This window comes from Diplotaxodon limnothrissa, linkage group LG20 (genome assembly GCF_057381915.1).
Source record: "Diplotaxodon limnothrissa isolate DT_005_m linkage group LG20, D_limnothrissa_male_GT1.1, whole genome shotgun sequence".
NCBI lineage: Eukaryota > Metazoa > Chordata > Actinopteri > Cichliformes > Cichlidae > Diplotaxodon > Diplotaxodon limnothrissa.
Genome location: NC_140615.1, coordinates 38,645,286 through 38,668,532, shown reverse-complemented (window position 1 = coordinate 38,668,532; position 23,247 = coordinate 38,645,286). Strand labels below are relative to the sequence as shown.

Genomic DNA, 23,247 nt, shown 5'->3' with positions numbered 1-23,247 from the left:
TGTATTGTTTTCCTCTGTGACCTGTTTGTGAAATACTGCTTCAGATCTAAAACTTTAAAAGGTCGAAGCAGAAAACCAGAGCTGAAGGATCAGGCTGAGCTGGCTGTTCCAGCACGGCCAGGGCTTAATCTGTCCACATACCAGCCTCCTCATATGGAAAGTGTGTGTGTGTGTGTGTGTGTGTGTGTGTGTGTGTGTGTGTGTGTGAGAGAGGCTGAAACCTGACGCCCCCTCAGGTCAGCCCCCCTCCACACTTTTCTGCAGATGGTGAGGAAGTACAAGCAGACTCAGAGAACAGGACAGTTTTGGTGAGGAAGACGTCTGGACTCTTTCTCGCGGGACACATTTGGAGTCTCTGAAGAGAAGAGCTCACGAACCGTCTGACCTCCGGCCGTCTCTGGGTGGGTACTCGCAGCACCAACCGGACGACGGCAGAGGTAAAACATCCAGTGAGTCTTTGACAATCCATCTGAAGTATCAAGAGGACCACTTCATGCTAGTGGCTGCCTCTGTTTAGGAAACTGTGTGCATCACTTAGAGCAGAGTTTCCAAAGTGTGGGGCCCATCCCTTAGGGGGGCGCAGAGCCATTGCAGGGGGGGGGGTATGAAAAGAAAAAAGTAAAAGAACGCTTGGACGCTGCTAGCATAACGGTTTTGATGAGGCGCCCACACAAACGCAATCAGGAGATGAAGCATCGCTGAATGTTTCCAAACCAACTTCATTCTGAGCCAAAGACGAGAAAATATGGTGAAGCAAATCTTCCCTTTGGCTTCACCTGCACAGGTGCTGAGGTAGGTCTCCCTGCAGGATTGGTTTTCCCTGCATCAGGAGCAGCGCTGGGCTCTTCAAATCACGGACAAACAGGATCCCACAGCTGTTTATGTTTTTGAACCCATTTTGCACAGAGAGGCATTTTTTGAAAAATGTATTGATGCAATGTTGAACATTATTACACAGGAAAAAACAACATGTAAAATAATCACAGCGTGACGCCTCTGCCTTTGTAAGCGGAGGGACAGTAACTGCGTGTAAACCTGCAGACAGTCAGATTAACAGTATTTTGTCGCTATCTGCCATTCTGCTATTCATCTCATGTAAACAATAACGTGGCCAAAAAATCTCCGTTTACGGTGATTCGAAACGTTTACGTGGACGAAACAGCTGCGTGTTCAAAAATACTCGTGTAGGTGCGGACGCAGCGTAAAAGAGTTAGTAGTTTGTTTTATTACTACCTGTAATTTATTGCAGTTTACTTGCATTTGCTTAATTGTTTGCTAAATGTTTGAGGTGAAATAAACTGCAATGCGGCAAAATATGGGTGTGTGGGGTTGGAGGATGTGTTTGTGCGGGGGGGGGGGCATTTTTCCTGGGGCCTAGCAAAAGAGGTTTGGGAGCCACTGACTTAGAGAGTTCCTGAGTTTGACAGCCTGAACTCTTCCACCTGCGGCAGATACGCAGGAGTTTGTTTCCTGTCTCTTTCTCGTGGCGCAGCTGTGGGGTCTCTCCATCATCACCTCCGCACTCGTCAGCCTCGTTAAACTGAACCACAACTCAAACTGTGTTGAGGAATGGGCTCTGAGTCGGGTGTTTGTGTTGTGACCGTATGCATGGAGCTGCAGACAAACACAGCATTTCGATTGGCTTCTTTTCCCTAAAGTCCGCACAGCTGACTGAGAGGTGCACAGGTCTGTGTGAACTTCAGAGCCGAAGGGGAAACCTGCAGTCTGAGCTCGTGTGTTCACAGGTGTCCCAACCGCGATACTAAATGAATTATTAATAATTGCATTAAGTCTGATTCAGAGTCTCATCTGTCACCTTATAAGAATTAATCTCCTGTCAGTGTAGCAAAGGCATCGCGCCTCTATTTTGAAAGGCTGCCAAAACCAGTCCAAACAGTGTGAATAACAAGGCTGGACAGATGTTAACGATGGATGATTTTAAATGATCATCCCATGAATCAGCACAGCTGCCAAACACTTGTCACTTTGCACAAACAGGGTCGTTCACAATTAACAGCCGCCTCACAGTCGGGGTCATGCAGCCATCTTCAATTTTGTTTCATCAGCAGGCTGATTAGAAGAGCAGATGTGCAGATGTTGGTACCTGTGAAATGAAATGTTCCGCTTCTCTCTTAGAAAAACTGCAGATTTAAGTTTCACATCTTAGACCCCGAGGTTACGTCCACCTTTTAACTACAGTCTGTGTGTGTGTGTCTGTGTGAGTCACTGGTGCTGCTTCACAAACGTCACAGCTTTGTGTCTTTGCTGATGTGAAGTGAGTGTTTGTACTGCTTCTACCAGGAGGTGAAGCTCGGCGGAGCGCCCATGTCGCTGTCAGCTGACCTGAGCTGCCTGCAGGGCAGCAGAGGCGCCGAGCGCGAGGTGGCGCTGACCACGCTGGAGAAACAGCTGATCTGCCCCATCTGCCTGGAGATCTTCAACAAACCCGTCGTCATCCTGCCGTGCGAGCACAACCTGTGCAGGAAGTGTGCCAACGAGCTCTACCAGGTCTCTCTCTCTCTCTCACACACACACACACACACACACACACACACACACACACACACACACGTGGTGTGCGGACAGATTAAGTGGATTATCTGTGGCTAAACTGGGACATGTGGATGTTTAACTGGTTTGCTCACGGAGGCACCACAAAGTCAGCTGTCATGAACACATTCACTGTTATTGTTCTGTGTGTGTGTGTGAGTGAGCACAGCACAGACACACACAAGTAACCAAGTAAAGATGGCCACAGTGATGTCACAGGTTGGTGAGCGCTCGAAGCTCCCCCCTCATACAGAGGTTACCTGTCCATCACTGTGTAGCCCCGCCCTAATCCTCCTCCACTACCTGCTCCTCTCTGACTCTAACAGGACCATCATTTCTAAAATGAACTTCCTTTTTGTTCACTCACACCTGAAACCATGAACCAATCAGGAAAGACTTCAGGCGATCGTGGCTCAAGAGTTGGGAGTTCGTCTTGTAATCGGAAGGTTGCCGGTTCGAGCCCCGGCTCCGACAGTCTCGGTCGTTGTGTCCTTGGGCGAGACACTTCACCCGTAGCCTACTGGTGGTGGTCAGAGGGCCCGGTGGCGCCAGTGTCCGGCAGCCTCGCCTCTGTCAATGCGCCCCAGGGTGGCTGTGGCTACAATGTAGCTGCCATCACCAGTGTGTGAATGTGTGGATGTGCGAAGCACTTTGGGGTCCTTAGGGACGAGTAAAGCGCTTTACAAATACAGGGCGTCCGTCTTGTCACAGACCGCAGCTGCCCTCTGCTGGACATTACAGAGAAGGTGTATTGTAAACACAGCGTGTGCCCTGCAGAGCCTTCTCCCCCAGCAGTTCCTCCACTCGCACATCCAGGAGCATCAACATCTACACTGCTGCCATTTTTCTTATTTCACTGTCTGTGTATGAAGATATGACTCCAAATGTGCAACATGGTAATGAAACCTGCTGCTGCCTCACATCTGCGAACATTTTCACGTAAATCAGAGCCGTGCTAATGTTGACCTCCTCCGGTGCTCCAGCCTGAAGACAGAGGAGGGGAGGGGGGAACAAACGCTGTGATGGTAAAGGAGGAGCAGAGCGAAGGTTTATGGAGGACAGGCAGAAGGTTATGTTACAGAGGAAGATGCTGGGATAGGAGGAGGTGGAGCTAAATCTCAGGGCTGGGTGTCGTCACTGATTTCTAGAATCGATTCGATTGGAATCGGGGGAATTTTGCCTCAGACAGTCAGAAATATTATAATTCTGATCACGCATCAGCACATTTCCATATTTTTGCATCTATAAAAAGAAAGCTGACACTTGTGAGACTTTGTCACAGGTGTGAGCATCACAGCAGACGCCTTTGTGTCAAAGTAACTGAGGATAAAACAGAAAAACATGGAGGTGGTTTTCCTGGTCTGGGATTTATACAAATATTCTGCAGTAGATCAAAAACGAAAGAAAACCATTAATCAACATGTGAACATGACCTGATGCTGCTGACGTGAAGCAGAGCAACGTTACGGAGGTTTGATTACAGACACAGCTGAGAGTTTTGCTCCTCGTCATCATTTTAAAAAGTTTACATCTCTTCAGTCTTGAACCGCAGAAAGGAGACTTCCTTGTTGGAAGTCAGCACATAACAGTAGACTGGTGGGTAACAAGCCAGTGAAAATGCAGAAACAGATCTGTAGATGGGAAGCTGTTCGTGCCGTTCACTGAGACACAGAGCTGTGCATTACGTGTGATGGAAGCAAAACAGAAAAGCTAAGAGGCAATTCATGAGAAAGTGAACTGCGAAGCGTAGTTTGGATCTTCTTTTGCTTGGTTGTGTCAACTTTGCTTGGAGAGAGATGAAACCTTCAGCTCAGAACCTAGCACAAAACAACCGAGCACCGACTCCAGCTGTGAGCTGAGAGCTGAGAATGAAACTGAAGGTTGCTGAAATCCGGACAACGGCTTTGTTTGTATTTCATTAGTAAAGGCTGAACAGAAATAGAGTAGAAGGAAGCTCGGTCCGTCCTGTAAGGGAGTGCAGACGTGGAGCTGTGATCACAGTAAAGCAGTGAGGAAGGACACAGGTGGGCACAGGTAAGCCGGGGCTGGCAACAACAACAGGAAGTAAAACCACAATAAGACAGACCGCCAAAGTAAAACTGGAGGTGACCAAGCACAGCTAACAGTACAGCAGATACACAAAGATCACGTAGCGAGGATCATTTCTGTCACTTTGATGTTGTGTGTTCGGGCTGTGTTGTGTGTCTTCGATGCTCCAGTAACAGATGTTGTGTGATGGGAGGCTCGGCCGCTGTTTGCCGCCCGGTTTGTGCGTCACGATGGCGTTCGGGGTTAAGCTGGCATTTTGGTTTCTTGCTTCCTGTGTGCAGCCGTCTCTGTTCCACGCTCGGACCACCATGTCGGTGAACAGCGGGCGTTTCCGCTGTCCGTCCTGCAGACAAGAAGTGCTGCTGGACCGCCACGGCGTCTACGGCCTTCAGCGAAACCTGCTGGTGGAGAACATCATCGACATCTACAAAGAGGAAATCAACAGCACCAGGTTGAGTCACAGCCAGGTGATGTCTGACGACAGGTGATTAAAGCAGAGACGCGGTGTTTAACCACTTCCTGTGTGTTCACCTCCAGGCCCCTCCCTCCGCCTTCACCTCCACCTCCTGCTCATTCAACATGCTCCGACCACGAGGGAGAAAAGGTGAACATCTACTGCCTCACCTGTCAGGTTCCCACCTGCTCGCTCTGCAAAGTCTTCGGGGCCCATCAGTCCTGCGAGGTGGCTCCTCTGAGCGCCATCTACCAGCAGCAGAAGGTACTGCAGTGACCTGCTGCCTGCGTTATTATTGTTATTAGGCGCTTAAATAAATGATCTCTGTGTTTGTGTGTCCGGCTCACACTGTTGCTCAGCTCTCACAGCTGTTTTCTGCTGAATGACCTGCAGCTGTTACCACCTCATGCAGTCACTTCCTTCTGTTCTCCAGGACCAGCTGCGCGAAGGCGTCGCCTCTCTGAGGGCGTTCAGCGACAAAGTCCAGACTGTGATCAATGAGCTGGAGGAGACCTGCAGACACATAGAGGTGTGTGATGTCAGCGATAACCAATAAACAACAATAACATTCATTGTAGAAGTCTTGTGATTGGCAGCTCAGTTCACAGTGTTAGAAACAGTCTGAGCTATGAGACGGTCACGGTTTGCCTTTCAGCATCCGCACGCAGGAGTAGCAGTGGCGTGTTTCTGTTGGGGGGCAGGTAGGGGCACAGATAGTGTTAAAAAAAGTCTATCAACTGTTAACCATAATGCAATAACCCTATAACCCTAATAACTCTTATTAGAATGAGATTTTAAAGGCTGTCAATATTAGTCTATAAGTAAGACTGGAGGTTCAATACCATGTGGATGGCCCGGTGTCGTACATGATGTTTCAAAAGGCACCGCATCCTGGTTATCTGGTGGATCATGAACAGGTGCTGGGATAATATCAAAAGATTACATTTCATTAAATAATGTTACGATTTGGGGTTGGCAGTGTATTGTTTTAGTGTAACAATAAAAAAACATGTTATTTAAAACAGGATTTTGTTTTACTTTCCAGTTACGTACCACAATACAAATATTAGGATTTGTCCCCTATGGATCGGTTGAACATCCCTTCCTTGCATTTTCCTTGTTCGTTCTCTCTCACACACCTTCATTTGTAGAACTCACAGGTGACAATGATGACTGCGGACATTGTTCTCTGCTTCTGGGTGTATTTTAGCCTTCTTAAGGAAGAAATCTTTTCATTCTTCCTGTTCTTTTATCTCTACTGGTTGGCTCTGAAGTAATAAAGCAAAAACTTGTGTTACAAACAACAACTTTCCTGATGACCTTGACTAGAAGTCAGGGATGTCAACTTCCGGCCCTCGTGGACCCTATCCTGCACGTTTTAGATGTTTCCTATCCGGTTGTTCAGTCTGACGTCACTAGCCGTGTCTGGGTCTAAACTCCGCTGCAGGTCCATATATCAAACGATCACTATGGCATTACTGAGAGTTGAAAAACTGTCTAAAGTCTTTCATCTTTAATAAAATGATCAGCGTTCTGCTCTACCAGGTGTAACAATTGAGTTTAACATCCAGGCATCCATGAAAACGGAATTTATGACATTTAACGGAGTTAGAAGTTAGCAGGAAGTTAGCTCGCTAGCTTCTATCTAAATACAATATAGCATGTCCTGACTGCGGGGTTTTGGAAACAAATTAAAACGTACAGCTCTGTTATCACTTCCAACATAAATGAAGACAGAAAACTAAACAGCAGTGACGTTTGTAGGGTTACTGAAGTTGGGCTAGCTGGTATATAATGATGTGCTACGTGACCGCTAGCGACACAGCTACGTTAGCATAACATAAACAAGCTAACTTTTTTTTCCACTGGATAAAAGTTACCGTGAGTGTTCTCGGTGGTCAGGAACAAATGTAATCGCATGGCAGGATGCTGTAAAAGGACCAAACTTCAGCCAGGAGAACAACTGAGATAATCCATCCACAATACGAGGTTAGTCATTCATATACTGCTGCATGGGCTGGGCTGTAGTTACATCCTAAGGTTTTAAAGACTGAGCTTAAATAAATGATTAGTGGTGATAAAAGCCGAGGGAGGTCAACAGGGATCACTGACTGTTTTAGGAGCTTTTTGAGATCAAATAGAAGAAAATACAAAACATTAAACATGTTAACAACACAAAAGCCATATTAAACGCAGACTACTTTAGACCCGGAAGTAGGATTCGTCGCGTCATCACTGAACAACCGGATACCAACAGAGCCAGTTCAAATCAAACAATCCCCAAACACCTACGTGTTTGTAAATGATCCTTTAAATCAGCTGTGTTGAAGTCTGGAAACATCTGGAACCGGGAGGACCAGAACTGCACATCCCTGCACTGAACATGGCACAGGGGTGATTCACTCTATTCATAACATGGAGCTGGCAGATAGGATCAGTAATGAGAGAAATTAGCTGGACCGCACGGTGCAGTGTGAGTGCTGCCTCATGGTAAACTTTGGTAATATTGATGTATACAGAACACTGGCTGATGATACAGTCAGCTGGCATGGTGACGCTGCCAGTGTTAACCTGCAACCAAACCTGCAGCTCCACACAGCAATGCTACGACTTGGATTGTATCTTATAACTCATAACTCTTATGCTAGCTCCCCCAGCAGCCGACTGTCTCAAATATGCGACGGCTGCAATAATTCTTCAAGTGTTATTTTTTCCTTGGGATTCTAATTTAAGTTTACTAAACTCAACAAACTTAATATTACTTACTGGGACATTTATTCTCTCCTCATTTTCTTTCGCTGAAAAATTATTTTCCGCGGTGTCTCTTTCGTGCTTGGTTCTCCTTCCTTTGCTAACCTGATGCTCATAGTGCAGAAGCCAATGCTGCATTCACTTACACTCGGACATCCGAGTTTCACGGTGAAAACATAATCGTACATTGGCTATTTGATTGAATTTTATTGTTTTAGCTTCGGGGTGGCACCTGGGTGGCCAGTCTGGTTGGGGAGGTGACCTGTGCCCCCCCAGGCCACCCCGCTGGACACACCACTGCTGAGTAGCCAGTTAACAATGAAAGTTTGTTTACAATCTCTTCACCGAGTGTATTTACAGGCTGTGCGGGGATAGTGCTATATACAAGACGTGAGGGGGGCAGACCTCCAGGAATCTGGGGAAAAGAGGATCACACACACGCTCCTCCCTCTCTCTCAGCTTTGTGACCAGTCGCTCCTTCCACACACTGCTCCTGGAACAATGCGATGGTCCGAGGAATCTCGATACAAACAAATGCACGTTAATATTCTGCACATGGGCACGAGAAACTTTGGCTTGAACTTGTTACTGACGGGAGTTTAACAACGATCCAGCGCCAAACAGCAGACCTCTCCCCTCTTCAATACCGGCTGGTCCTGATGAGGTCCAGGTGTTTCCAATACAGGGAGGCGTGGGCCGAGGGCGTGAACCCACCATGATGTCCGCCCCAGCAAAACAGGAGAGAGAGAGAGAGAGCGAACATAATGACCAGCTCCTTGCTGATCCCGCAGGTCGTGACAGGGACGTGTTTCAGATCGTTTCATGACACCTTTGCTCATCTCTTCACTTTGTCAATTCAGCAGATGGCCCCGCCCCTCCCTGAGCCTGGTTCTGCCGGAGGTTTCTTCCAAAGGTTTTTCCTTCCCGCTGTCGCCAAAGTGCTGCTCACAGGGGGTCATATGATTGTTGGTGTTTCTATGTATTATTGCAGGGTCTACCTTACAATATAAAGCACCTTGAGGCGACTGCTGTTGTGATTTCGAGCTCCTCAGACTGCAGCTGCAGAACATCTGCACAAAAGCTGCTCGTTAACACGTGCACACACATCACGATCCAGTTATTGAGCATGTGATGAAGCAGAGTCTGCACGAAGATGAATTCAAAAGTGTCAGGAGTCCATGAAAGAGCCTCGTGGTTTATCTGCGTCAGACCTGACTGACTGTGTCGTTGCTCCTCAGGAGAACTGCAGCATTCAGAAACAGAGCGTGTGCGAGAAGTTCAACCGCATGTTCTCCATCCTGGAGGAAAGACAGAAGGTCAGAGTTCAGCCCTCGTCCTCAGTGACGTCGGGACTTTAAAATATAAATGTGTGCCGTGCGCGTAGGTTTCCTGTTTTATTTTGGTAGTCCCGTGTTGCTTGTGCTTTGTCTTCAGTCTGACTTCCTGCCCTGTGGCAGTGTCTGCTGTGTGTCCCTGTGTCTCCTTTCCCTGGTTACCCTCAGTGTGTCTGCATGAGGAGTGAGCTTCCTGTTTGGACTTTGCACCAATAAAAGTACGTTTTTGTTTTTGAAAGCTGCAGACCCAATCAGACGACTGCAACCTCACAAAGTCCTTCTTCTTTTACTTGGTTGCCTCCATCGCTGCTTCTGTTTCAGCAGGAAGCTTCAGTTCCCTGACGTCACTCTGTAAACGATGTGAGCAGGAAACTGATTTTACAGTCCCAAGCAGAAAGAAGCAGTCGCTGTTTTGTCACCGCACAGAGACCCGCCTGCTGCTCTGTCGTGTCTTCGTCTGAGGGACGTAATCAGGATAACGTCCTTCGGATGAGGACACGTGTCCTCAAACACGTTGCAGCCTCTGCGGTGAATGTTCTTGCGCCTGCTGTCTGTTTGTGACAGAAAGCTCTGTACTACGTCTTGTTTGAACACGATGGTCACGCCTCATAGTGTTTCTTTTTACTGTGATCGAAGGCGATGGCGCAGCGAATCAGCTCTGAGCAAGAGGAGAAGACGGGCCACGCGCGGGCGCTGGTGCGTTGCCATGATGACAGCATGGCAGCCAACAGCAGGCTGGCGGAGAGCGCCGCGAGCAGCATGGAAGAGCCCAACATGGCCGCCTTTGTTCAGGTGAGCGACTCCCGTTTCCTGTGTGCGGCGGTGACGAGTCTGACTCGGCTCATTTGTCTCCTCCTCCTCTTTCAGAGTTCAGCAGAGATGATCACAAAGTGAGTGACGGGAAATATTCTTCACGCCTTCCTTCACTTCGTCAGCATTAACCAACCTTCTTTTGCTTCCTATACCTCCTCGCGTCCTCGCCGTCCTCAGGGTGAAGGCGGCGAGTGCCTCGGGTCCGTCCGAGACGCTGAGACCAAGTTACGAGCGCCTGAGTCGTTACAGGGTTAACTTCAGCGAGCAGGAGAGGGCGCTGAAGAGCATCGACTTCATCAAAGGTTCGACTCGTTCGGCTCATTTCCACCTCCCCAACCCGACACAGGGCAGCTCTGCATGACACGAAGGCTACAATAAGCCATCTTTATATGATCCTGCAGCGCTTCCTGTTTAGCTCCTCCCACTTTAAAGTGCCTTTCCTCTGATTGGTTTAAATGCTGTGGGTGTGGCTTCTGTTTGGAGCACATTACTGCACAATGAGCTGGTTATGGGTTGTTGTTGGAGTAACCTCACAGCAGCCGTGTTATCGGTCAGAGGATCCGCAGTGTGCGACGCCATGTTGGCACCAACACTCTGAGGATGCAGGAGGTCAGCTGTCATCAGTGATACCTGCCCAGGTGCTTCCCTGTGATCATCGTAACACAGATGTCTTCAGCTGCAGCGGGTTACCAAACTAATCAGGTTGTAGTGTTTTATCTCCACAATACAGACACGTGCTTTAATTTAACGTCCCCTCCTGAAGAAGCAGGGCGAGGGGCGGCGCCTTCACATGTAGGTGTAGTAGGCGCCAAGCTTGGTCCTGGAGGTCCTGAGCAGAGGCAGAATAACTCACAGTGAAGCTGCTGCAGAGCATCAGGAGCCACGTCAAGAATTCAAACAATAATGACGACGAGTATGAAGGACTGCAGCTGCAGACGAACTAGTGTGAGCAGTATTCATTGGTCCAGCTCTCAGCCGTTAGACGTGGGCGTGCATGTTAAAGGTCACTTCTATAAAACCCCGCCCATTTTTAAGTCTTTGTTCATTTCTGTTCATGCTCAGATTTTCTGAAATCTTCTAAAATTCAGAAAATGGAGCGATGCAGGAGAGAAAACAAAAATGAATTGAATGAAAAGTCGTGGAGTAAAAGAATGAAGCAGCAAATACATTATGAATAAATAAACATGTTTACATCACTGCATTATTCGTGTTGCATTTACATCAGTTCATCTCATTATTTCCTTTGTGATGTTGGCTCCTCCTCCCTCAGCATCATGGTTTTGTGATATCTCTCCAGTCGTGAAGGATGTTCCTGAAGAACCAGAGCCAAAAGAACCCAAAGATTCTTTGATCCAGAACACAGAACCAAACGGCAACCAGCAGGCCGCAGAGGAGGTTTCAGAGCAGGAGACTCCTGAGCTGGACTCGGGTCATATCACGGAGGGAGAGGAGGAAGCCGCCGCCGAGCTAGCTAAAGAGGGCGGCGAACGGCAGGAGGGAATGAGCACACAGCAGGTAGAGTATCACACCTGCTTTAAAGACGCTCACCTTTACATTTGATTGTAAACTACTCAGAATTTCTCTAACATATAATCTAATGAAAGAGTCCATCAGTAGCCTCAGAGCTGCCAACAGAGCTGAGGGTCGGCTGTGAGACATGAAGGTTGTCCAAATATGGTCACTTCCTGAAACAAAACCAACATGGTGGCAATTGAAACGTTACCAATGAGGCTTCAAAATGCTACAAACCGTGAACAGCTGGACCTCACTGACCAATGGGCTTGAGTCTGTGTCCGTCTTTTGTATACAGGGTTTGCAGGAAATGCATGTTTTACTAAGAGAACATTTGCAGGTCTCCAAAACCATCACGGAGGGATAAACACAGCGAGTGGTTAAACATGTGGCTGTAACTGTCTTCACCTGTCAGTGTGAGGGGATGGATGAAGAGGAGGAGGAGGATGCTGACTTTTACCCCGGCTGGTGCACAGCTGGCTTGAGCCCCTCAGCTCCTGGACAAACCCTGCCGGAGGTCCATCGATGCATCAGCGAGGACGGGTTCACTTCATGCTGCTGGGGTCAAATCTCCTCCCACAAGGCTGCCTATCTGTCCTCCATGAGTCCCCATCTGCTCTCATATCTGCTCAAAAAATCCAGCAGAAGAACCTCAGAGCGAGGAGGAGGAGGAGGTGCAGGGCTGGGCGTACCTGTCCGAGGCCGCTGAGGAGCAGCTGAACGAGGCCGAAGGAAAGGGAAGCAAAGGATGCTCGTCACTGGTGCCGGCGCAGTGAGCTCAGGGTGAGGCTGGGGAGGAGCGAGGAGGATGAAGCTGTGAGGAAGGAGAAGCGTCACACGGAGAGCAGAGACGGCGAGTTTGGAGCGTCGAAAGGAAGAGAGGACGACGAGAAGAAACCCAAAGGCTCTGACGTCACCGTGGAGACGAGAGGTGCTGAAGACGCCCGTTCTCAGGTCAGTGTCATCCTTCGTCATCATCATGGACCAGGCTCTGCACGCTGCTCCCACCCACAGATATGGCTCCACCTCCACAGCTGCTTCTTCTTCTCTTTTTATTCGTTTTGTTTCTGCGAGCCGAGCGTGATGCCGGGCGCCGGCGCAGCCTGCAGGCTCAGACATCAGTTTAAATATGGAAAAGGGAATAATCAGAGCTTTAACCCTCCATGTACGGGAGCAGGAGGGAAGCACAGCTACACCTGAATGAACAGGTGGAGACGTCCCACCTGAGCCGCTCAGCCGGCTCGTTAGAGTTAGCAAATAATCCACCGCATCTCACCTCCATCCTCTTCCTCATCCCTCCTCCACCCTCCTCTCCACCTGCAGGCTGTCACACTGTTCTTCTACCTGCTCGCCCTCCTGGTCATCCTGCAGAGGGCGTGGGCTTACGTCGGCTGCTTTATTTGCACATAAACGCCACACGGAGCCGCACGAACATCACTGCCGCACAGCTCAGGTATGCTCACCTGCGGCATGCTTTTATTGTGAAAAGCATGTGACTCAGAATACTTTTATTTTAAAAGGATAAAAACAGCTTTTCTAGGATCCTTTTGGTCAGACTACATTAAAGATGAATTAATCTTTACTTTTAGACGATCACTGATGCGTTTTATTATAAACATAATAATTCTGCTTCTTACAGAAAACACTTTAAACTCACAGCGACTACAAATAAATGAAATCAGGTTACAGTCAGTCGAATTTGTTTTTAAAGCGAGCACTGATTGTCTAAAAAAATCTATAATAATAAAATTATTTGAACTTTATTCTTTTTTATTTTACTTTTTTTTTTTACCCCCATACTACTATCACTGTTACCGCAGTACTTATACTATTAATACTCTTACTGTGTGGTACTGAGTGGAGCACAGGAGCGTGGTGGGACTGGACAAACTTACAGTGCAGACAAGGAGCGGAGACTCAGCTCTGCTGACACCCTGTGGTCGGTCTGTGTAATGACAATTTTAATTCTCTGTAGTATAAATATGGAAGCATTATCACTGTTTTATTCAGGCTTTATTAAAGCATAATATTATATCATTCATGATAAACATTTCCATTTATTAAATATGTAAATTTCTCTCCCACCACACGTCTGTCATTAACGTTGCTCTAAAATTGAATTCATAATAATCATCTGAAACATGTCTTTGGGCCAGTTTGCTTAAGCTCTGCGGACACTTGATTTAATATAAAGAAAAGCTGTTTATAATTATGTAAAAGTTCATTCATGCAGATTAAAATACAATAATGCAACATTCTGTAATCGTGACATCAGAGCGAGAGGAAATAAAGACCAACCAAATCCAGCAGGAAGTCAGTTTGGAAATAGAAAGGTCAAAGGTCACCATTTTGAACATCAGGACAGGATTTAAAATAGTTTGGAGCAAACAGGAAGTTTATCTCAGGTATGAGACACCAGGTGAGCTTCCAGGTGACGTCTTGGTCGTCTCTGCGTGTTAGAGAGCCAAATCCGTTTTAACCATCTTTTAATCTGAAATCTTAATCTGCAGGATTCAGGAGACTCGTACTGCTCACGCTCACCTCCACCTGCTGTCCCTCCAGGAGGGAGACCCACGGCCCCCGCATCGCTGCCTCCACCTCCTCCACTTCCTCCTCATCTGCCCAGTTTTTCTCCTGGCTGAGCCCCACCCACAACAAGAGTTAGGCGGTGGGTGGATGGTTGGGGGGGATTCCTCTGAGAGATGTTTGGTTGTTTGGGCTCTTATTTTGAAATTGTGCCTGAGAAATTACATTTTTGGGCTCGTTTTTGTAGAAAGTGTGACAGACGATCGCTGACCTGACAGGAAGTGAAAGCAGAGAAATAACGAGGTTCACAGGCCGAGGAGGCGTGATACATTTATGTGCGTGTGTCGTGATGATGATGATGATGATGATGCTTCTCACATATTCATTGTTGATTTTTAAATAATAATTTTTCTGATGCTGATTTTGTTTCATGACTGACTCATTCAGTCTTTGGACACTTTGAGTTTCTGCGTGTTTTGTCAGTGATGCCTGAGATTAGGGACAAAACAGGTTTTAATTTTCTAAAAAATATTTTTGATTTTTCAAAATCATATTTACATATAATTGTTACACTATAAGTTTTGGCCGTCTCACCATGTTTTGGTCTCCCAGGTGTAACATTTTTTAATAATTTATGTTTTTGCTGGAGAAGTGCAACGTTTTTGTCAACACCATCAGACACAAAGAAATGCAAAATATATATTTTAAATAAAGTGTTTCAGCTAGTTTGACTTTTAGCAGCTTCTCTGTTCTACTGTTTATGCTTTCAAACTAATTATACCACATTTAAAAGTAAGATTGTTTGGCTTTTTGTTATTAGAGTTACAGTCGTACATATTTTCAGAAGCTTGTATTTAATCTCCATAAGAAACAATCATATTTAGCAGCATGAAAATTACACATTTATTGAGAAAATTAACTTTTTTTATTGGAATATCATGAGGGAGCAAAACATATGGTTCTTCAAAAGGGAAAAATAAACAAAAACCCAGAATTTTGGAGTTGATAAGGTGTTGACGGTGGAAGCGTTGGGAAGGTTACTTTTCAAATGTATTCCACTACAGATTACAGATTACATGCCCTGTGGCTGTGACGCAGTTTTATCACAAAGTTGTGCCATAAATGAAATTAAAACAAAAAAACTCACCATGGCATGTGTATCGAACAGGAAGTGGTAAAGGGGTCCTCAGAGTGTAAGCTGCCCACAATCATTCCTGATTTTTTTGTACTTTTTAAAAAATCTGATGGTGTTGACAAAAACTCTGGACACGATTTTAATCACTTAAAATATGCAAAAATAAATTTCAGGTGTACATTTTGATATTAAATAAGGTATTGACTTAAATACTTAGTGACTTGATGTTTAATTTTACATTACTGTTCATTTTTCTCTCTGTTTTAATATCATTTTAGGGTACTGGTAATGTATTGTACCATTTAAAGTAAATATATATGCATAACAAAACACAAAATCATACTTTTGTTGTGTAAACATTGCCTTGGTTTGTCTCTTAGTCAGCTGGGTTAACACTTGTGTGCATATTTTTAACCCCAAAATCGGGTTTTATCGGCGGACGTGTTTTGTCCCTTATCTCAAGAATCACTGAAATCCACGGACGTGGTGTTTGCGCGTGTGTCATGAGGGCGTCTCGCAGGTTTAAAAATCACATCGGTCAGATTTCTGAGGCTGGAGACGCTGTGCGTGCTGCGAAGAGCTGTTCTGCATTTCACAGATAAACACAAAGTGTCAAACCAAAGTATTTCAGCAGCATTTTGCAGCTGTGCTGAGGAGAAACCACTTCCTGTTTGGATGACTGCCCTTTAAAAATAAAAGCACACCTGCCTTAAAGCGCCAATCAGAGCTCAGCAGACCTGTCACACTCTCTGACGGTGTGTTTTTAGGTTTACACACAAACACGTCAATGTGACGTTTTTGTGTTTCTGCTGCTGTAAAATGTGTCGTCATGATTTAAAAACACGTTGGTCTAAAGTAAATCTGTCACCTGTGCTCCTGGAGTCCACGCAGAGGCCCACTCACAGCCGGGTTTCTGCCACAGCTAACAGTAATGCTAATTATTAAAACATTGTTTTCTGTGTGTTATAGTAGGTCTTACAATATAAAAGCACCTGAGGCATCTGTTGTTGTGATTTGTTGTTTCTGTAACAGGTAACCCACGAGCACGCACAAGCTCTGAAAAATATTAAAGTTCATCAATATTATTTTTGATTAAGGTGCTAAATTACATTTATTTACGCAAATATGCATTTGAGAGGTTGAATGTAGTGACTGCTCTCAGACGTGCGAGGTGCTCGCTCATGTTTGTGACTAAAGTCAGTAGTTCAGTTTGAAATTCATCGCTCCTGTTTAAAGAGGCACGACTCACTATATTAAATATATATGAAATTAAAATGAATGTTTGTCTTTTATTGTTTTTATGACAGGTGTGCAGTGAATCTGATAAGCACTGTACCTGTGTGTGTGTCATAGATAATCTCAGAACAGCTGAGTAACAAACCGAGAAGAAACATCTGCTTACTCTTCACGTCGAGAACATCTGTGCACTGTGATGTAGAGATGCAAGCCGGAGTTAGAACAGGCCTGGGCTGTACCTTCATGTTTGTACCACAGGACGGAGCAGTGAGTCAGGGTGACCTTTATTTAGCAGGTAAAAGCATAGCAGCATCCGGAGGAAACGCGGCTAAAATAAACGAATAAAATAAAAAACCTGCTGATGCCGTGTCGCCCCCTGCAGGTCAAAGTTTACAGTGGGTTGTTACAAAAAACACCTTTAACCAGAGTGATGACACACCTCAGTGTGATTGGTTCACTGTGTTTCTGCCAGTTTGGAAATGTAACGTGTAATCTGTTCTTCAGAATTGTACTCGGACTGTTAAAAAAACGTGAAGTCTCAGACACTGATGAATATATCGATAATGGATTTTTTTTAATTTCCGAGGCAGGTAATCCACTATTTCTTAATAAAATAATAGAGGAGTCATCAATAAATATTTCCCAGTCATCGCCTCCAGGCACTAACGTAATATTTTGAAATTCCCCGCCGGATGTGCCTCTGTTGTTTGGCGTTAATTTCACGGACCGTGGGATAAACGACTGCTGCTCCCCGTGTGTTCTTGTCGACGACTTTCTGTCAGCGAAGCTGTAGTGTGGACGGTTTGTGCTCAGTGTGCCGCTCTGCTGTCCGCTGCGCTCCACCTGAAACTTTAAATCTTCGAAAGAAGAGTTTAATCCGCGAGAGAGCGACGCCATGGACCCCGCCAGCCAAGGTAACGCTGAGTGTTAGCCTAGCACGGAGCTAGCGTAGCCTAGCCGAGTGTGAGAGTGCGCAGAGCGGCTCTCAGCGGATACTTTAGCCACTTTAATCGGTCATAAACGGCCGACAGCCCACTGTGTGAGCCCGGTTTGATTGTACGAAGCTGGGAGATCACCGAACATTGGCCACAGGCCCGGTTCCCGGGCTCTGAGCTCGGGTTTGTGGGTTAGCCGCTGAGTGGAACTTGAATCATATTAAAAACGGAGCTCCGTGTTTACGGACACGGACACTGCCGACGTGTTTAACCAGCTCAGACTCCAGGTAGGATTGGCTGGCTGCCCCAAACGCAGCAGCAGAGGCTCCTGTATTTACCTGGAGCCTCACCTGAGTGAGTCACCGACCCCTCCTGTCAGGTGGACACAGCTAACTGGCTGTTAGCATGCTAGTTGCTGCTGTGTCATCACTGATTTTTCAGACTGACAGCTTCATGTTGTGTTGACGCTGTGTTTACAGCTGAATCAGGCTGTGTTCTCTCACACTGCCAGGGTGGCTTAGCATGATTCACAAATCAGAATAAGCCTTACAAAGGGAAGTTTTAAACAGCAGGTGGGTGGAGCTTTTGTTTGTCGTGATGACATCATACAGCTGGAAGAGTAGAAAAAGTGCAGAATAGGTCAGCCTTAAAAGCAGCATTTAGTCAGACTGTGAAGGGAGCTTTGTCTTTATTTTAAGGTGAGGCGTGAATTCAGGTTTCAGGACAAAAAGGAAATGACTTCCTATTGATCATCTGCTTTTAATAAAGCCAGCACGTGCACCTTTCTGTCAGTGGGATTAAATTTACTCGAGCTCAAAAAACCCAGATTTGTTAAACGTTCAACATCAGTTCAGGTGAAGACGCTTGTTTTCAGTAAGACAACCCCAGAACGTGAGGAATAAACGGGACAGACGTGTCTTGCGTCAATGCTTGAGCCAATAGGATCCGAGGTGACCTGATGACGCCTCGGTCGGCTCCTGCAGGCCCTCTCTCTGTGAACTCCCCGCGCTGCTCTGCAGCTCTAATGGACTTTTTAAGAGCAGAGGTTACTGCTGCCTCTCGTCTGTGCGCAGCAGGGCGGATAAAGAGGGACGTCCGAGTCTGTGAAGTGACCCCGCAGTAACTACCCGATGAAGCAGGAAGAGGTTTGCTGACTGCTTTGGGTCGGCCTTCAGTAACGAGGCTCGGTCGATGCTGGCTCACAGGGCGAGGCAGCAGCTGTTGTGTTGTGTTATCAGCAGAAGTGTAAGGAAGGTGTGGTTCACATGCAGGACACGGCTCAGCGTCTGCAGACTCGTCAGACCGCTGCCACATCAGATGATGAAGCTGATAACGCGCACACACACACACGGTTTCTCTGTGAGGGCAGTGAGGAAGTGAGACCGCAGCCGGAAGCATGAAGGATTAGGAAATGACTCTTCTTCAGGGGATCATGGAGGGATGTGCGGGAACAGACCCACAGTGATGACACTGTCGAGAAACCCTTTGAGGCAGCGTCACCTGATGCTTCCCACCTGACCCTGTCAGAGTTACCTGAAATATTCCAGGGTCTGATGTCTGGTCCCTGCTGTGTTAGGTCAGTAAAATCCTTTGGGGGTTCTTAATGTTTTGACCATTTTGGGTCAGGTGGTGTAAGCAAACGTGGAGGTGGAAGAAACTTTGATTTTATTTGTTACTCCCGCTGCAGTGATGTAAACTGGGAACGCCCCTATAGCAGCGACTCAACTTTCAAAATTAGAGTGGGGGGTTTGTCAGTCATAGATTAATACTGTAGCCCCACCCCCACCTGTGACACTAGCAGGACCATTTTTGTATGTCACATGAACGGTGATGTTGTTGCTATGGCATTCACGTAAACACGAGAAGGTCATTTTTACTGTGATTAAATGTTCCTTTGAAGGCGCTGCCCAGGTGCTTGCATGCGGCCTGTGCCGAGGGTCCGGCTGTAACGCTGTGTCAGCGCTGCTGTAACCAGGAAGTGTGGAAGGACGTCCTTCAGTAACGACATGAATGATGCCGGCGAGCATCGAGAGAACATTGTGTGGTGTTTTTGTGCCTCTATAATTGCAGATGTTGTCTATTATTTTGAAATGCTGGGCTGTAATTCCGAGGCTGAATCCTGCACACTCGGGTCAGTGTAGCTGCGCAGACACACACACACTAAAGGGTGTTTGTGCGATGTGAAACCTGATTTAATGCATTATGACTGTCAGCACAGGGACAGCGTTACTTTAATGCACCGGGGGACGCTGGGTAAGAATCGCTTTGACTGCCATCTGTCCATCGACACACCCCCGCCCAGTAAAGTCTGTGACAAAGGCGGGCTCAGACGGACGCACAATCGTACAATAATCTGCTCTTCGACCGTGAGTCAGGATTTATTGGGGCCCAGCTGGCTGTGCTGGAAATGCGGGTAAACCTGCGTTGAGGCCATTGCTCATTGGCTGACACACCTGCGAGGTCACCATTATGGTGGTCTGTGTCGTCTCTACAGTCGGTCATCAGTGAGATTTTTTTTTCTCAAGTGTGGATCCTGGTTTAAATGAAACGGGTGGAGGTGGTGGAGGTCACAGGGTCATCCTGCTGATTTTTACCATTTGCCGGTCTGACCGGGGTCGCCAGCGTTTCCTGCTGACTCACGTCCACCGCCAGAGGTCCTCCGTGTTGGCCCGCACTGGTCCACAGGGTGCTACGCCCATCAGAACCAGTCCTTCTGTTCCAGCATGACTCAGTTTCTTTCTCAGTGTGGCGGTGTTCGCAGCAGCTGCTGCCACTTCCTGTTTGATATCAGCTGCCGCCAGCACTCGCCTTTTCCTGTGTGTGTGTGTGTGCGTGTGTGCGCGCGCCTCTGTTGCTTTCAGCATTGTCTCAGTGTCTCTAATCCCGCCTCCTCCTCTTCCTCCTCTCAGATATCAACCTGAACTCTCCTAACAAAGCTCTCGGCGTGGATCGCACAGACAGCCTGTCCGACGTGCCCGTGGAGGGCGCTATGGGGAACCCAGCCAACCCTCCTCCACCTGGCCTGACGGAGGAGGAGGCGGAGGAGCTCCGCACCGAGCTCACCAAGGTACACACCACACCTGCTGAGATCCCAGGTGCTCGACAGCACCTGTGTGGTGGGGGCGGGGCTTCTTTAAGTGTTAGTTTGCAGTGTTTGGATCCAAAACTGGAGCTCAGGAGTTTTGAAATGAAGTGTCAGGTGACTGATTACAGCGAAAGGTTTCACTGAGCAGCTGTTTAATTTAACCCTCTGATCCTGTGACTGTCATGACATCATGAGCGCTGCGTTTACGCCACGGCCTCTGCGGTTAAACCGTTACTTGAGCCTGAAATAAAAATGGTAAATGGCCTGTGTTTGTATAGCGACCCCAAAGCGCTTTACACATCCAGTCATCCACCCATTCACTCACACATTCACACACTGGTGATGGCAGCTACATGTAGCCACAGCCACCCTGGGGCGCACTGACAGAGGCGAGGCTGCCGGACACTGGCGCCACCGGGCCCTCTGACCACCACCAGTAGGCAACGGGTGAAGTGTCTTGCCCAAGGACACAACGGCTGCGACTGTCTGAGCCGGGGCTCGAACCGGCAACCTTGTGATTACAAGATGAACTGCCAACTCTTGAGCCACGATCGCCACTTGAGCCTGTTTTTTTTTTTTTTTTTTATATTGAGATCAGACGCCCGGACTCGGCGGTCGCTAATGGACCGGGTGCTGGTTACCTAGGTAACCTTCTAATGTACTTACTACCACTTCATCAGTCAGTCAGCAGTATCCTGAGCTCTCACTGGTAGTCGCTACAGTTGAGAACAATTTTATTTGCCCCGCCCCCTTTGTGTTGCCAGTGTGTGTTTGTTTTCTTCCTTCCTGTGTGAACGCAGCTTTCTCCAAGCCTCCAGAAAACAGTTTGAGGGGTGGGGGTGAATAAGGATGGTGGTGTTTACGGTCTCGCCATCAAATAACGTGACTTTCTGTGGAGTTGGATTTAAAGCTCCTGTTTTAAGAAAGTCTGTGAATGTGTTTCAGGTGGAGGAGGAGATCAACACCCTGCGGCAGGTTTTGTGCGCAAAAGAGAGACACGCCGCAGAGCTGAAGAGGAAACTCGGCCTCAACCCGCTCAACGAACTCAGGCAGAACCTCACGAGGAGCTGGCAGGACGTGCAGACCTCCAACGCGTACGTATCTGTGAATGCGCCGGGAGGTTAGGCTGTCCTCGGAGAGCTTTCGTATATCTCGGTGCTTTACGTTTCAAATGTTCTCCACAGCTTAGACTAAATAAAGGCTCCATTCAGTCCCAGCAGATATCGCTCACAGCCTTCAGCTCAGCTCTGAATAACAAGAGGACCGAAGGTTGGACTCATGCAAACATTGATTTGTTCTGGATGGCGTCGCGTTTAATTAGCCTAAATTCATGTGTTTGATGGCTTTGGCTTCCTCAGCTGGTTCTGTCAGAGGTTTCTTCCTGTTAAAAGGGAGTTTTTCCTTCCACCGTCACCAAAGCTGTATCTGGTTTGCCACGATGTGGACTGAACCCTGAGGCTGTCAGGCTGGGAGGTCCCCACAGGTGAGGAGACGAGCTGTTGAAGCATGAGTACTGTTCAGCAGTCGGAGGCTCGCTTCACCGAGGCTGGAGGTTCAGCCCGAGTCTGTGGATCCTGATTGGTTTGCAAAGAAGAAACTGAACAAGTTGAAGGCCTCGGCTTGTGGCACAGCCACATCTGCACATAGAGTCCAGCTTCACCTGGTTTGGATCCCACCTCCTGATGCTGAGGAGGAGGTGTGATCCTGAGGATGTGCAGGGAGCACCTGCTGATAGACGAGCTTCTGGCACAGGATGCGAGAGGGTGTGTGCGAGTCCCTGCGGGCGCCGGTAGTAACGAGCTGCAGACTGACCCATCCGGTTTCACGTTGCATCGTTCAGATGAAACGGAAGCTGCAGAGACAGTTTCATCTCTGACGCGCTCAGACGCAGCGGCGCTCTGCGCTTTAATGGCAGCAAAGCTTTTCTGAAGGAAGGAGAAGTCACTGCTGTCTAACCTTCTGTTAGTGAGGGGCAGCCAATCAGCAGAAAGTGGGTCTATAAGGGGCGGAGCTTGTTTCAGACAGAGCTGCAGGATGACAGGAGGGGTTATACTGAAGTGTGATTCAGGCTGAGCTGACGCCGTCCTGTGTGTGTTTCCAGCTACGTGAGAACGGCTGAGACGCTGGGCGAGTGGAACGAGCGGGTGACCCGTTCAGATCTGTGAGTCGACGCCGTGCTCGCTGCTCGCTCTGTTTGCGCTCTCACGCTCTGACTTTGGCACCCAGCTTCTAACGTGTGCGTGAACATTTCAGCGGTCTAGTGTGGGAGCTGCTCAGGCTCACCTGCAGCTGTCTGCTCGGTCTCAGGTCCCTGAGCCGGACCTCTGCACCGTGTTTGTGCTGTCGGAGCATTTTTAATGACATCATGTGACCGATAACATGGCTGCTGTGACGTTTCTGTACTAACAGACCAGGAAGAAGGCTGAGCTCCAGTTACTGAGGACTGAGTGTGAGTCTGTGATGCTAGCATCATGCACCGTGGTGTCAGCGGACAGAGCAACTGCTGGAGTGAGTGCTCTGCTGTGAGGTAGCACTGAGGTGGGATTTGGTGTGGGCGTCCTGACCACAGCAGCCTGAGCTGCATGCCTCACTCACCCGAGTGTGTTTGGTTATCAGATTCTCTGTGGAGGAGCTAAAGGTTCAGTGTATTTCTTCACTTCCCCTCTCAGAGATCAGGTGTCTTTGCCTCCAGATGTGACGGTGTCCTCTCCTGCTTCCTCTCAGCATCAGTCTTCCTCCGTATTTTTGGCTTCTTCAAACAGCCTTCCCCCCTCTGCTGTCTGAGTTACAGGCTGTTCACTGCAGTCAGTCATTCATTGTTCCCCGCTGTTAGAAATCAAGCGCACCTCCTCTAAAGGAGGCGTGGT

At 47.7% G+C, this 23,247-nt stretch overlaps 2 protein-coding genes across 7 annotated transcripts in view; both read left to right on the top strand.

The window, feature by feature from the left end:
* Nucleotides 1-259: 259 nt before the first annotated feature.
* On the top strand, nt 260-14,663 carry trim101 (tripartite motif containing 101). 3 transcript variants are annotated; one of them, XM_085343933.1, is made up of 12 exons: nt 260-437; nt 2,302-2,508; nt 4,881-5,050; nt 5,137-5,317; nt 5,487-5,582; nt 9,043-9,120; nt 9,775-9,930; nt 10,006-10,028; nt 10,129-10,253; nt 11,222-11,466; nt 12,787-12,916; nt 13,974-14,663. In XM_085343933.1, exons 2-11 carry the CDS (start codon nt 2,326-2,328, stop codon nt 12,871-12,873), a joined length of 1,344 nt encoding a protein of 447 aa, XP_085200059.1. In that variant the 5' UTR covers nt 260-437; nt 2,302-2,325; the 3' UTR covers nt 12,874-12,916; nt 13,974-14,663. The 3 variants fall into 3 exon arrangements, with proteins under 3 accessions (XP_085200059.1, XP_085200060.1, XP_085200058.1); XM_085343934.1 differs by having other exon boundaries at nt 260-449; nt 11,249-11,466; XM_085343932.1 differs by having other exon boundaries at nt 260-449.
* A 2,408-nt stretch (nt 14,664-17,071) lies between these two features.
* Nucleotides 17,072-23,247, top strand: part of tpd52l2b (tpd52 like 2b) — a 16,913-nt gene continuing 10,737 nt past the window's right edge. For 2 of the 4 annotated variants that reach the window (XM_085344219.1, XM_085344218.1), the window contains exons 1-4: nt 17,072-17,274; nt 20,205-20,362; nt 21,326-21,474; nt 22,482-22,541. In XM_085344219.1, the coding sequence (XP_085200345.1) occupies nt 17,256-17,274; nt 20,205-20,362; nt 21,326-21,474; nt 22,482-22,541 (386 nt within the window). In that variant the 5' untranslated portion in view covers nt 17,072-17,255. The remainder of the gene's footprint in view (nt 17,275-20,204; nt 20,363-21,325; nt 21,475-22,481; nt 22,542-23,247) is intronic. The other 2 variants (XM_085344221.1, XM_085344220.1) reach the window with 1 other exon arrangement.

Excerpts from the sequence above, each read along its gene's own strand:
- trim101 (XM_085343933.1), top strand. The coding sequence starts at position 2,326 with ATGTCGCTGTCAGCTGACCTGAGCTGCCTGCAGGGCAGCAGAGGCGCC. Across the intron at positions 2,509-4,880 it reads GTGCCAACGAGCTCTACCAG|CCGTCTCTGTTCCACGCTCG; the intron begins GTCTCTCTCTCT and ends TCCTGTGTGCAG. Across the intron at positions 5,051-5,136 it reads GAGGAAATCAACAGCACCAG|GCCCCTCCCTCCGCCTTCAC; the intron begins GTTGAGTCACAG and ends GTTCACCTCCAG.